General features: G+C 38.7%; 1 protein-coding gene across 1 annotated transcript in view; it reads left to right on the forward strand.

The window, feature by feature from the left end:
* Positions 1-13,713, forward strand: part of PRDM6 (PR/SET domain 6) — a 62,618-nt gene that overhangs the window by 47,418 nt on the left and 1,487 nt on the right. Inside the window, exon 5 of the mRNA XM_009636563.1 lies at positions 7,994-8,170. Within this exon, the coding sequence (XP_009634858.1) occupies positions 7,994-8,170 (177 nt within the window). The remainder of the gene's footprint in view (positions 1-7,993; positions 8,171-13,713) is intronic.

Raw genomic sequence — 13,713 nt, forward strand, 5'->3', positions numbered from 1 at the left:
TTAAATATTCATTTTGCCAGGGAGAGAAAATGAAGGTAAGGCTATCCTACAACTAGGTCTGTCAACTTGGAGGTTAGATATTTGATTTTTTTTTTAATTTTTTTTATTTTTATTTCTTTTCTCCTAAGTATCTTGTGTCAAATATTGCCAGAAACACGGGCTGGATTTTAAGTGTTGCCCCTTAGAGGCAAACACCCTCATTAGTAGGTTATTGATTCATGACATCTTACTGTTTTGTCTTTTCCATGCCTACCTAGTTTGTCCATGCAGAACAGCTTCAACAAGAAAGTGTAGAGCATTTTTGGCTCGGAATATGATACAGCATAGTAGGAAAATTATCTAGATCAGAAGACAAGTTGGCTCCCCCAGGAGCAAGGAGAGCAAAGGGTGATTAGAGAAAGGGCTCAGCAGATTTGGGGAGGATGGGGATGGAAGGGAGGTAAGTAAAAACTCTGAATTGTAAGTGTTGAATCTCAGAAGCTTTCAGGAAGATTCAAAACATAATAGCTAACGCCTTTTTCTCAATATTGATACTGGCTAATTTAGCTGATTTCCTCTTGGGCTTGTTGGGTTTTATGAATCCTGTTCTTAAGAAACTTTTCCCCTTGTGTTACATAGAGAGCACAGAACCTTAACTGAGGTTGCAAGATACACCTAGAATCAATCTGCTGCATAAGTAGTAGATATTGGAGTGTTCTGTTCTGTGACACCTGTGTTCCCTCTGTGCTGAAAAATGGCTTATGTCTCTATGTTTTAATTAAATAAATTGTGCAGGCTCCTTGTGGAGGCCAGTTTTGTAATGCCTTCTTTGTTCCTGTGAGGTGTGCCATCAGCATAACTGCAGTAAAGGCATTTCCCAATAGGTCTTCTTCAGAGCATTGTGTGTGACGTCAGTGATCCTGTTCAAGCTCACTGCAGTTCGTTCAGTGTTTGAAATTACCAGAATAATAGTCACTGCAGGTCATAACTGCCCTAGGATCTGTGTTCTCATACCTCCAGTTAGAAATCATCACAGGTTGAGCTTACATCATGGGCAGCCTTTTGTCTTTTAGCAGGTACCAGTAGATCAGCTATTTAGCAATACAGTGGCTGGAAGAGAGTTGTCTCTGGTTTCTTGAACATACTGCATTTCTCCAGATGAAAAATTCCTAAAGTGCTGTACAAAATTTCCTGGAGACAAGAAAATAAGGTATGATTTGTGAAAGAATACCTGCCTGCCATCCTGAAGTACTGGGTGCAACTCTCTGGTTTGTATTTTCTCAACGGTATCTGCAGCACCACTCTGGCTGATAAACAGCTCCCCATTTATTGTCAGCAATTTGTGAGCACACCAGCCACTATATCTTTGATGTGAATGAAGCAGCAGGGGCTGCCTTCTCTAGGAAATGACTTTAGGCTATCTGTTCTGGCTTTGTATTTGTTTTTCAACAATGCTGATTACCTACAGTATGAGGTGCAGGGAAAACATCTTTGAATCTTTACAGGAGTCCAATTCATGGGCTGAAATTTGAGAAAAGCAGGCTACTTGGGATTGAGAAATTAAAAAAAAGAGTTTACATTAAAGTCACTTGGAGTCAGAAAACATCTGAATGACAGCAGATGTAAAAGAAGGCCAAAATATACTTAATTCTGTTAGGCAGTAAGAAACAAACGGCCCTCCTTAACGGGCAGATGATTTAATAAATAAAAATTATTTTAAAATGTGATTAATCCAAAATAGGGAGAAATATTAAAATAATCTGCTGGGTTTGTTGTTTTAGATTAAGATTAGGATTTTAATTGAAATTAAAATTAACTATAAATTATTTACTGGTTTACTTATAATTTAATTCTCCCTTTCCACCGAGATTTTTTTAGCTTGTTATATTTTGTAGGGCTTCTCTTTGAACTTAATGGTAATTGGGGTTGCATTGCGTGTTGGAGGTGAAGATTTAAATCCCCCAAGATTTGAGTTCTGGGACTTTCTGAGCCTTTGTGACTTTTTTAAGCATTGCCCATACAGAAGCAGTTTGAGCAACTGTTTCTTGAAGCAGGAGTCAGAAATCTATTTTCTCTTCTTTTTCTTTTTTTGTTTGTTTCTGTTTTGGTTTTTTTCTTTCCCCTGCTGAAGAAATTCCTAACAATCCTATTTGGGGCAATCTCCAGAAAGGGGTAACCAAAAGCCTCTGATCACTGTAGATAATTTTTAGAGCAATATTTTTAATTAATTATTTTATTTATTTATTTTAACAGCAACTACTTTTCTGATAACGACAAAGACTTTTTTAATGACATCTTTCTTCTTTCTCACTATGATCACCAGATTCCAGATGTATTGGTGTTGAGGGGAGGCAGATGGCTGCAGTTCCCAAGAGCTGTCTGTGGCACATTTTCATATACAATATGTACATCTGTGTGATATATATTGTCCTTGATTGCCATGTATTTAAGGTGACAGTCTGAGGGAAACCCCACTCTGTGTGTCCATGGCTGACAGATTGTGAATGTTATCTGGCCATCGCAATTCGTGTTTACTCAAAAGATATTATTGTACTCATGTTTTGCTGTAGCACTTCAATGTTAAATTGTGAGTTTTTTTAAAAAACAGGAGCTTAAAATTTGAAGTTGCCAATTTAATAGATACTTTTCTCTAAGATTGTGGCTCAGTCCATTTTGTGTTTATCTTTTTCTTTATAGATTCTCTATCTTTGACCTTGATGTTCTCCCCAAGTCCATTAATTAATTTAAACATCTCCCAAAACAGACCTAAAAAAAGTGAATGCTGTGAGAAAGGGTTGTCTATTTCTGTTTATAGAGTGGCTATGGAATATTGCTCAATTAAAGTAAACATCATGCTGAATGTAATGGTTGTTCTTGCATAATCTTTTCAGAAATGTTTGCAAACTCTCAGTACTCGTAGTTAATAACAACAAAGGGTGTACAGAGCAGCACCTCTCCCTGACAGCTTCAGAAGTTTGAAAACACTCCATGTGCGCTAACTTGCTGCTTTTGCTAGTTCCTCCACAAACATTTGTAAGAAATGATCCCAGAACTCCCAGTGGGTCCAGCTCTGCCATCTCCCTTGCTGCGTGGTGCCTGAAGTGCTTGGGGCAATAACTGTGCTGCCTAAGGGGAACACCAAGGCAGTAGGGGATGTAGAGTCCAGAAGCAGTGAATGTAACCCACCCATGGCCACAGTGGTGCTAGGGATGCTTCTGTGTGCAGTCTATCCTTAGGTGTCACTTTGTTCTCCAGCCTCTTTAGTTCAGCTTGCTGGAAGAAGGCATCCATCCAAAATACCTTTCCATTAGGACAACTGGGACCTAACTCCTCTGACTGCAGCTGTGCTCTTAATGCTGCGTGTGGCACGAAGGCCTGTCCCTGGAAGCTGATGCTGGCCCCATTTCAACATGCCCTGCTTTCTTTTTTTTTGCAGAGGCTGTGGTGTGACAGCCTTTTCCCCATCATGTCATGAAACCCTGCCCTGGGTTCAGTGGAGCCCTGCATCCCACTCTTTGAGACCCTGACATCAATCACGTTGGTTTTTTACTTCTTCTTAATCCTCAACAAGGAGAAAAGCACTTTCAACTGCATGTCAGTCTCTATTCTTTCAGCTGGTGCTTTTCTAGCTTTCTCTAAGGGGAAAAATGACAGCAGAGTGCTATTTTGTCTCCCTGATCTGACGGTGTTTCAATGATAGAGTTACAGGTATTCAGGAACTCACCATTACAAGCAATTCCTCTTACAAGGATTGCACTGGGATTCCACATGTCCCTTGAAAACAGCAAATTCACTTCTGAAGAGGCCTCAGTAGAAACCTGTTCATCATAAGGGAAAGAATTTGAAAAGTGCGTGGAAAATAATGATAAGATTTTTCAGGATTCTAATAATTCAGACCATGAATTATCTGTGATGTAGAAATTAAGTTTGTATTGGCTGGATGTACTTAGGAGTCAGGGGTTGGAAAGTATATTGCTCTAGCAGAGGAATAGTACAAGACAAATAATCAGAGGCTATGTCACTTTTGCTAAATGAAAATCTAGAAAGAATAATTCTAAGTGTACAGTTGTCTCTCAGAAGCTATTCCAGGTGCAAAGATACAGATTTTTCTATTTTTATCCCTTAACATGCTTTGTGCATGTTTAGGGATCCCAATCCCCTGTACAAAGCATGAACTCTGGTGACGTTCGATAAGCCTTATAGGGGAACATGTACTGGTCCTATACGTGACAGTTTCACCCAGAAAAAATCAGCTGCAAATGTGAGAAGATTATAAGGAAAAGACATCACCAAACGGCAAAATCATTCAAGAGATTGTCTAAATTAGGAAACAGAAAGTATTCTTGACTGGTTTAATTTTGAAAACATAACTTGAAAAAGCTGGAAAAGCTCAAAATCTGAATAACTACAAAACCTCAAAACTGTTACATTACAGTTACTCTTTTCTGAATTTCACTTTAAATGGCCTGTGGCCCTATAGTGGGCCATCATATAGTCAGGGTCTGTAACATTAGGGTCTCTGGGAAAAGCTGGTGCATCTACTTGATAGTAAAGCTAGATAGTTGATTGATGGTTTATGGGGTTAATGACAACAGTGTAATTTTTCTAACAGGAGAATTTGCTTCTAGGTAAGTAGATTTCCTTCCTTTGAGCTCAGAGGGGAAGACAGAGAACTAGACAATATGTAGCTAGGTGTTTAATGAAAAACATTAGAACTGCTTTTGATGGCTGACAGCACACCATTCTCATCTGTACATTGTGATACATCAGTTTAGCTATTCTTAAATGTGACTTAAAAACACTATGTGAGAAGATTTTGATCAGGCTTGATTTACATCTGGAAATGCCTACAAGATCCTTTGTAGAAAATGCAACAATGAAGACATTCAAAACTATGTTGTTTCTGGTACATGATAGCTGGAGAACAGATTTTTATAGAAAAAAAAATGATGTATTCAAACATTCAGAATGTACTTTGAGGCCCTGGTACCCTGTTCCATCAAACTGATTGGTTTTGATGTTTGCAAATCTGTCTCTACCTCAGTAAGGGAATATTTTAGTTATGTAGGCTTTCATGTATGAAGTGACTGACATCCATTTTGTTTGAACATTAATTTTCTGGAGCATCGACACGTGTCTGGGCTGTGACACAGCTAGGCTTATATTCACATGGATACCTTGAAGCTGAAGAAGGTGCAGTATGTTCTCAGTTATTCCAATGGAAATGAGTTTTTCTGGGCTGGGACTGCATTCAGTCTAGCAGCACAACTTTGAAAACACAGCCTATGAAGACCACCATTTTTGTCACTACGTCCCTTGTCTTTCTGTCTGCAAACCGCTGCTATGAAGAGATCACTATCTTAATTCATTGTCCCAGTGCAGACCAAAGTGATGGCAGAAGACATAACTGCTACATCAAAGACAGCCTTGCTCTGCCTGTGTCAATGTACTCACTGAACCGAGCATTGTTCATGTTCAGTCCTTCTGCACCCTTTCATTTTTTTTAAAAACAACATATTGATTTTATTTTCTGCCAAGAAAAATTTCTGAACACAGTAAAATGGTTACCAGAGAACAAAATGATAACTTTTATACTTATTGAATGACCATTTTTGCTCTTGGAAAAAATAGTAGTATCCAAAAGTTGTCAAGATGTGGCATATTTGCATCTGCAATTGTGCAAATTAGATACGGCATTTTAAAATTTTTATTGTACTTCATTGCATTTATAGGCTTTCTTTTACAATGAGCTTTGTTTAATGTGTGCCATGTATCTAGCTTGAAAAATTTACTTATTCTGCCCATTTTAGTATTAATCAGAATCGCCTGTGTACAAACAGGTGAAATGCATCCCCTGCAAAAAGGAAGGTAACTTCTTTAATAGTTGTTCTCCCAAGGTATGGATGAATGGAAAAAATACAGTCAAAGTGATCTAACAATAGGTAGTTTTTTACAGGGCTCTTTTTCTTGAGCATCAGCCAATGAAATGTATTCTGAGTACATATATTAATATCCTTTGTAAACAAGAAATTTGTTTTGAGCCAATGCAGGGGGTAAAAACCATTTTACTTGGCATCACAATGTTCAGTTATAACTGGTTTGGAATTTTGACTATTTACAGGCAAGTTATGGTGTGACTTTTCACAGTATGAAATTAATCACACTGACTGTTAAAAAAATAAAAGATTAATTAGTTTTATGTAGTGTTGTATCATTCATTGTGGTAGCTGTTAAAAATAGATAACCAGAGGCTAATAGATGTTAATGGTCCCTTTCACTATTAAAAAAATCAATGTTTCTTGGATACAAAATATCTTAATGTGTTATTTTTGCTTAAAAGTGTTTGATTTGAAAATACCCAACAAATAAGTCTGCATTCACAAATCATCTTTGTTTTACCAGCACTTCAATTTTTATGTCAGGTTTGATAAATATTTTCTGTGCAAATTAACTGTGCACTTCAAGAAAGGAGAAGACTGGGCATGTTACTACTTGTCTTCCAATAAGTGAGATAGATATTTGGTACCTACTTTTTTCTTAAAATTTTATTTCATATATATTAATGTAATTTTTAAGGGCCATATCATCTAAGTTAAGTAACCTTTCCACAGCTTTTATATATTTCTTTCAAGCTTGTTGGAGAGCAGTTAGATTTTCAAATGTTAGTAATTAAAATTGTAAGCTATTGAGTTATTGACCAATACTGAGCTATTAATCAAGCTAAAAAATTCTACAATCAGGGTTCAGTGCTCTGAAGCACTGTAAAATAATAGTATTTGTGTTCAGTGATGCAAGTAGCCACAATTAAGCAGTTCACTTGACAAATGAGATAGTTCACTTTATTTTGCACTTAATTGAATTGTACATGCTTGGTCACCATTGTCTCCTTCCCTTTAGTTTTGGTTTCTAGCTATTTAAACATACACATTTATTAAAGAGAGAGCAATTAAGTTGGTGTTGGCCATTGGCTCTAGAAATGCAGACATCAAGAGCTGTGCCTTAAAACGTTGTGCAGGGTAAGAATCATTAATATCCCTCTAGAAAAAAATCTTAATTTTCTTAACAAAAAGTCTGATGAGCATGTAGGACGCTGTCACTAACTTAAATCAAATGTGAAAAGAAAAAAGCACCTGTAAGATGTTGATATTAAATCACTTTTACCAAACAGAAATACATAGGCATTGTTTCATCACATTTAATTTTAGTTAGCAATGGTATTTGCATTTCAAAAGTCCTGTCTCACCTTACAGTCTTGTATCCTTTCCTTTCTGTGTTTGCAGTCTGTTTGTTATGATTCTGAATTTTGTAACATCTCAGTCGGCTTTGTTTGTTTGTTACGCTTGTTTTTAACAAACTGTGGTATTGAAAACCCAAGTCCTGTGTTTCACTTCAAGATCACAGAAAAGGCATTTTCAGTCTGGATGGGAGAAACGTGTTAATTAAATGCAAATATTTTCAAGACCAGTAAGAAAATAATATGGTGGTTATTTTTTCCACTGTCTCTTACTGAAAAAGGTGATCTCAAACCCCCTAGATTCCTCCAAAGCAATATGAGCAATTTAATTGCAGACAGTCACAGAATCCACCTAGGTTATAGGTGTAACAATCAGACACGCATTTGTAGATAAGACTGTAGCTGGCACCAACAGACAGAGCATTTCATCAGTCTCTTAGCTCTGATGTATGAGGAGTTCTTTGTGTGTAAGGAGTACCATGTTGAGTATGGGAGAAATCAGGCAGGCATATGATGTGTAGTGCGGGCTCACTAGCTTGCTGAATTATGTTTTGCGTGGCATGATGCCCATGGACTCTCAGTCAATTCCTGCAAAGCATTTCACGTTTGCTAAAGCAGTCTTGAAAGGTTGGGTACGTGTGTCCCAAGAAAGCCCCAGAGAAGTGCACCTGCAGTTCTTTTTGGAAATTACCAGGAAGACCAGATGTTCCTGCCCATACAATTTCCTGTTCACGGCAGTAGAAAGCACTGACGGCACGGTGTTTCTCTCTCCCCTTGCAGGCCATACCAGTGTGGTCACTGCTCCCAGTCTTTCTCCCAACCTTCAGAGCTGAGGAACCATGTAGTTACGCACTCCAGCGACAGGCCTTTCAAGTGTGGCTACTGCGGTCGTGCCTTTGCTGGTGCCACAACACTCAACAACCACATCCGGACGCACACTGGGGAAAAGCCCTTCAAGTAAGTACTTGAAGCCAGTAGCCTTTGCCAGCTGAGATTAGGGAGGGTCATGCATCGCTGCTACTCACTAGCATCACCGGTCCATACCAGCACACAGCAGAGGTTCCCTTGAAAGCCAGGGTCAGACCTCCAGATAAAGTGGTGTGGCTAAAATCAGGATTAAATCAAGCTTGGTTTTGGCTGCCTGAGCAACTTTCTGTCCTCTGATGAGAACTTGATGGTTTTAATTAAATGACGAGCTGCTGCCAGGGAACCATAGCTGGAAATACACTCAAGTTGGGGACACGCTGTGCTGTAAGAGCATTAACACGATTCTTTGATATCTATACGCCGAGGTAGGTGGAGTGTCACATAAAAGCTAATTTTGATCTGGTTAAATACGGGGGAGAAACACGCATTTTTTTCAGTCTCAGAATCACTGCATAAAATCTGCAGCTCTGGCTCGTGGCATAAGTTTGGTAAGATCATAACAATAAATCAATTGTGTTCAGCTGTCCAAGATATAAGAAAAAAAGAAGTCACCCGGTCAAGATAGTTTTTAATTAAGCACACTCTGCTTATTTCTGCAGTTTCCGCTTACTGAAATTAAAGCCGAGCACGCATGGGACTCTCAGAAATTTTCCCTCTGCATTCACCTCCAGCCATAGCACAGCTGATCCAGCTGGATTTTACCTTCTGTTGTGTGAGACTCTGCCTACATAACAGGAGGTGTTCTCCAAGGCAGAATACAAATTTTCCATGTTTGTGTCTGCATCTTTGCTGAACTGACAGGCACAAATTTTATGGATATTGTACCTGGAGCAATCCTACTTTGGATGAAAAATTATGTATTGATATCAATGTATAATCTGTTGATATTGCTTCTTTTGGAAGCTACCTGACGTTCCTAGGAGGAATAGGAATAAGTGTAGAAGGAGGTGTGTGCCTCTCCCAGTTCTCCAAGGACTGTCTTCCATCTACTTCTCTCCATTTGTCTTGTTTTCTACTTCTGCTGTACTGTGCTCTCGGTCTGGTTAATGTAAGAGAGCTCAGCCATAGGGCCTGTCAGAACCCCTCATAACAAGCTCAGCAGAGATACCGGTAGAGACGCTTTGCCTCCATATATGGTTGAAAGGAAGCATGGCCTTCATACATGTCTTTGCTGGGGGCAAGGGGACAGGGCCAGGAACCAAATACTGCGTATCCAGTATGGAAGAGCTTGCATACCAGAAATTATGGCTAGGATAGTGTTGTAGGTAGCAAAACAGGGAAACTCAGGGCATCTAAACATCGACTCTTCTAGAGGCAGTCTGTTGAATACTCAGAGCCCACAGAAAGTGAGCCAAAAATAGTGTGAGCAATCAGATTGATTTTATCTAGTTGCTGTGTAAATAGATTTTAGTAATTAATGGAAGAGGTTTCCGGGTCAAAATGGAAAATAGATTTCTTTTAATGTTAAGGTGTTACTTATGTGTAACCTTGTTGACTCCACTTAATTTTTTTCCTTAACATCCTGTTTTTGTCATGTTTCCAATAGATCTGCTATTTTGCCCCATTTAGAGTCATTATTTTTCCCCCTTGGTTTAGTAATTTTTTCCCCTTTTCCAAAATGGTCTTGAGTATAGCACAATTTCATTTCTGAAAGGGCTTAATGTATGTACTACAACTAACCAGTTGTCTGGGATTTCTTTATTTTGCCCTGCTTATGCTTAAGTATTTAAGTATTCCTGGATATATTTGCCCATTCTTAAAGGTGCTGGGCAGAGCAAGAAAAAATGTGGATGCTTTGTACTGCTTGTCTATGATGTATGGCATAATTTAATTCTTGTAAGATTTTTATTTAGTTTCTTCCTTAAACTCAAGAAACAGAAGTACCAGTCTGGAAGACTTGTTGAAGCATTTGCAGTCAGCAGACTACTAATTTCACATGAAGCTAAAACTGGAGCTGCAGATCTTCCCATCCCTGCTAGTCAGATAAGGGGACGCATATGCCCTGGTCCTGCAAGCTGTTCACAAGGGCAGATTTGCCTTCCACGCAGGACTGCTTGCATTTGAGAGAGGAGGGTCAGAAAAACTTACCCAGAAATCGGTCTGCCCTCTCTGCTGGAGGAAAAAGAGATAGCTGCAGCTCATCATGATGTCTCATCACCATTTAGATCCTCCTTTGAAAAGGAAGGATCCAAGATCTGGTATTAAGTAAGCTTAGGAAAAAAACTCAGCAAATTCTAGTAAACAAGAACCATAATTGGGACAAGCAAGATTTCTGTCTCTTGATCATACAATTTAGGTTTTAAATGTTTGTTTACAAAGGGATTTTGAGCGCACTCTTGCAAAAAAAAAAGTGCAAAATGGAAAAGTCCATTGAGATAGGGTTTCTGTACCTCAAAAAAGTCTGTATTTGTGGTAATGTACATACTTCTGTTGAACAATATTTTTACTATTAGCAAGAACAACTATGCACAGATAGCACCAAATTGCTTACATTCTAGCTAATGTATTTTGAAAATAACAGGCATCATTTTAAAGGTATTACCAAGTTCAATTTCATAAGTCAAAATAGGTAGTCAATGGACAGTTAACTTGCATCTACTGTGAATGCAATCTCAGTATTTCTAATGCAGTAAGGCAGTTATGTTTGTGAGTGGTATTTGAACAAATTACAGTGTGCATGGATTAAGCAGGCAATGTGAAACACTAAGTGTATGTTTGTATACATGTTATTTTCAGAAGGTGGTTTTAAAAATGGTGAACACAGAGTGACAATATTTTAAAATATTTCAAATTAATTGTTATTTAAGAGGAAGTCTGTGATTGGTTAAAAAGCTTTTTCTGTGAGAAGGCACTTTCTTTGTAGGTCCTAGGTAACTTTGGATGTATGGTGGAAGACTCTTCTATTTGCTTTTCCTTACAGATAACAATGCTAAGTGAGGTTATCTGTAGTCAAAGCTTTAGCTGCATTGCCTGGACTGCAGGTCCAGTTAGAAGGGATTTCTTTTCACGTCATCACAAGCTATCAAGTCAGCCTCACCACTGCAAAGTTTTTGTATATTCTTATCTTGCTGAAGTCTCCACTATGGCTGTTAGTCTGGGAACAAAGCTCTTAAGCGAATTAAAAGGTAGGAGAAAAAGGAAAATTATTTGCCACCTCTGTTTTCCTAAATTCTTCCCCCCAGTCTCTTCCATTTCAGCAAAATTAAAGATTAGCTAAGGGACCTGCCTGCAGAATCAGGGTTATGCAAACATCTAATATTCAGGAGTCAACCAAAAAGAATGAAAGGAAAGATTCTCTCAGATTGGGATAACCCAGGTGTTTTTCGTTGTTTCTTACTGAAATGCAAAACTGGGGAACATTAATTTCAGATTGAATATGGACATCTCAGCTTTGTCCTGATTTTCTTTTTTTTTTTTTTAATCCTTTCAAATTATTTTAAAATCTAGTGTTAAATGCAGCTCTTGAACGAAATCTTAAAATGTATATTTTGAAAATACCAAATGAAGATATTTTTTCCTGAAATAGACCTTCATCATTTTTTCACCCAAAGCCTTTCACAGAGATTGGCATAAACTTGGGAATTAAACCAGTCCTGTCTATAATCCTCAATGCCAGTGTTTTGAAAGCACTGTGAAGCAAACAAGCAGACCAGTGACAATGAGGGCTATCTAACCAAACACAGAAAACCCAGTATCTTAGAAATATGAATAGAATGTTGTTTGTGAATTTAAGATCCATTTTGTTTACCACCACCCCCAAGCAAATCGCACAGTGGTAGAATGAAGCCTTGTGTTTGATGAGGTTGAATGTCACAATACAACATTGCTCCTTACAATTAAAATGAAGGCACACACACATTGTAAAAAAAGATAACATGGACCCACTTTTCACTGGTGACATCTGATTTACATGGCTTTTTTGGTTCTATATCGCGTCAGGGGCTGTTTAAATTGCTCTCAAATGCCATGAGATGACTTAAGTGGAAATTAAATGGTCTCTTAGTGAATAGGTATCATTATTGCCAATACTTGTATCTACACTTGAGGCTTAACTAAAAATTTGGTGTATGTCTAATGGCCAGGCTTGGGCCCAGCCCCGTGCTTACTTTGTGAGTGGTTGCAGGAGGGGTGGACTCTTTTTCCCTTCTGACTGTTTTGGCTACTATTCAACCTCCCAACACAACATGAAACGTGTGGTGTGTAGTATGGAGCTATGCACACAAAATCGTGGACACACATGCTCGCCAGTCTCATAGACACAGGTCATTGCCATGGTTATTCTACTATGGCAGGATAGGAAAGGATGGTTGGTGGAGGTAAAGAGTACATCATAATTCAAAAGAAAAAGTATTCCTGCTTTTCATCCCATTCCTACCAACCACGGGATAGTTATGCTGACTGCTGTGATGCTATTATCTTCACCTTTCCTATCTGTTTGTATCCAGTAACAACTTCTCTGGACCACATTGTAAAGAGGAGTCAGAGGGCCTGCCTGCAAGCTGGGTACTTGTATATCCAAAACTATAGTCCTGAAAACACCATCCACACCCTTTGCAAGTGCTTATAAAATACTGGGCACATTGGGTACTATCAGAAGGTTACCCGGATACATGAGAAAGCCAGGGAAATTAGGTGCTTTGCCAAAGGCTTTATTCTGACTTTTGCCCAGCAGACAGCACAGCCCAACCATCAGCAACACTTGGCACCCACATCCCTCCCATCCAAAGGGCAGATGCTTGTAGCAAAAGATTTATTCTTTTCTGGTCTTTCTTTAGCATCCTCTTTCCCATGTCTGTATGAAAGTGTCCCAGAACAGCCCATAGCTAGGGAGTTAGAGCACTCTCAACAGCAGAAGCAGCTTGTGGTTAAAGACGGGAACTTGCATTTTAAAGGAATATGGTGAGCCTGGCTCTATGCTTTCCAGAGCAATGCGAGGTGCTGAGTGAATGCTGTGCTCAGCTCTAGCCTCCCAGGCAAGCTCCAGAAAGGGTAAGGGTGTCTGCCACAGCCTCATGGCCAGCAGTTTTAAGGAGTAACTCTGTCTTTTGATCACCTTATAGTCTTTCTCTGATATACATATGGCCCCTAGGCATCCCAATATAGTGCATTTCATTTATTTGGCCAGGGTCTTAGAAGCCAGGTGTTGCCACACATGATTTTGTAGGTTATTTTGCAACTGTACCACTTACAGCTTGGTTAGGCAAGGATCCAAGCGTCCTATTACTCAGCAAGCAAAGCGCTTGTCTTTGTAGACATCAAAATAACAAAACTATCAAGTTCAAGTAGATGGCAATATCTCACACAGACTAAGTTAACCCCCCAGCCTTAAAATTGATTCTAATGCCTCTGTGATAGATATATATATATGTATATAAAAATAATACAATAATTTGCAAGTTTGTCAGGCAATGAAAGGTAGTATATTTTGACACACTAATCCAGTAACTAATCAGTTTTCTAATAAACAATCAGCAGTACACTAATGTGTCATCAGCACTTCAGGAGCTCTGGAGAGTGGATGATCTGCACATAGACGTTAATGAATACCCCAAAAATCATTAAGTAATCAATAC

The sequence above is a fragment of the Egretta garzetta genome, unplaced genomic scaffold (assembly GCF_000687185.1).
Source record: "Egretta garzetta isolate BGI_Z169 unplaced genomic scaffold, ASM68718v1 scaffold473, whole genome shotgun sequence".
In the NCBI taxonomy this organism is placed as follows: domain Eukaryota; kingdom Metazoa; phylum Chordata; class Aves; order Pelecaniformes; family Ardeidae; genus Egretta; species Egretta garzetta.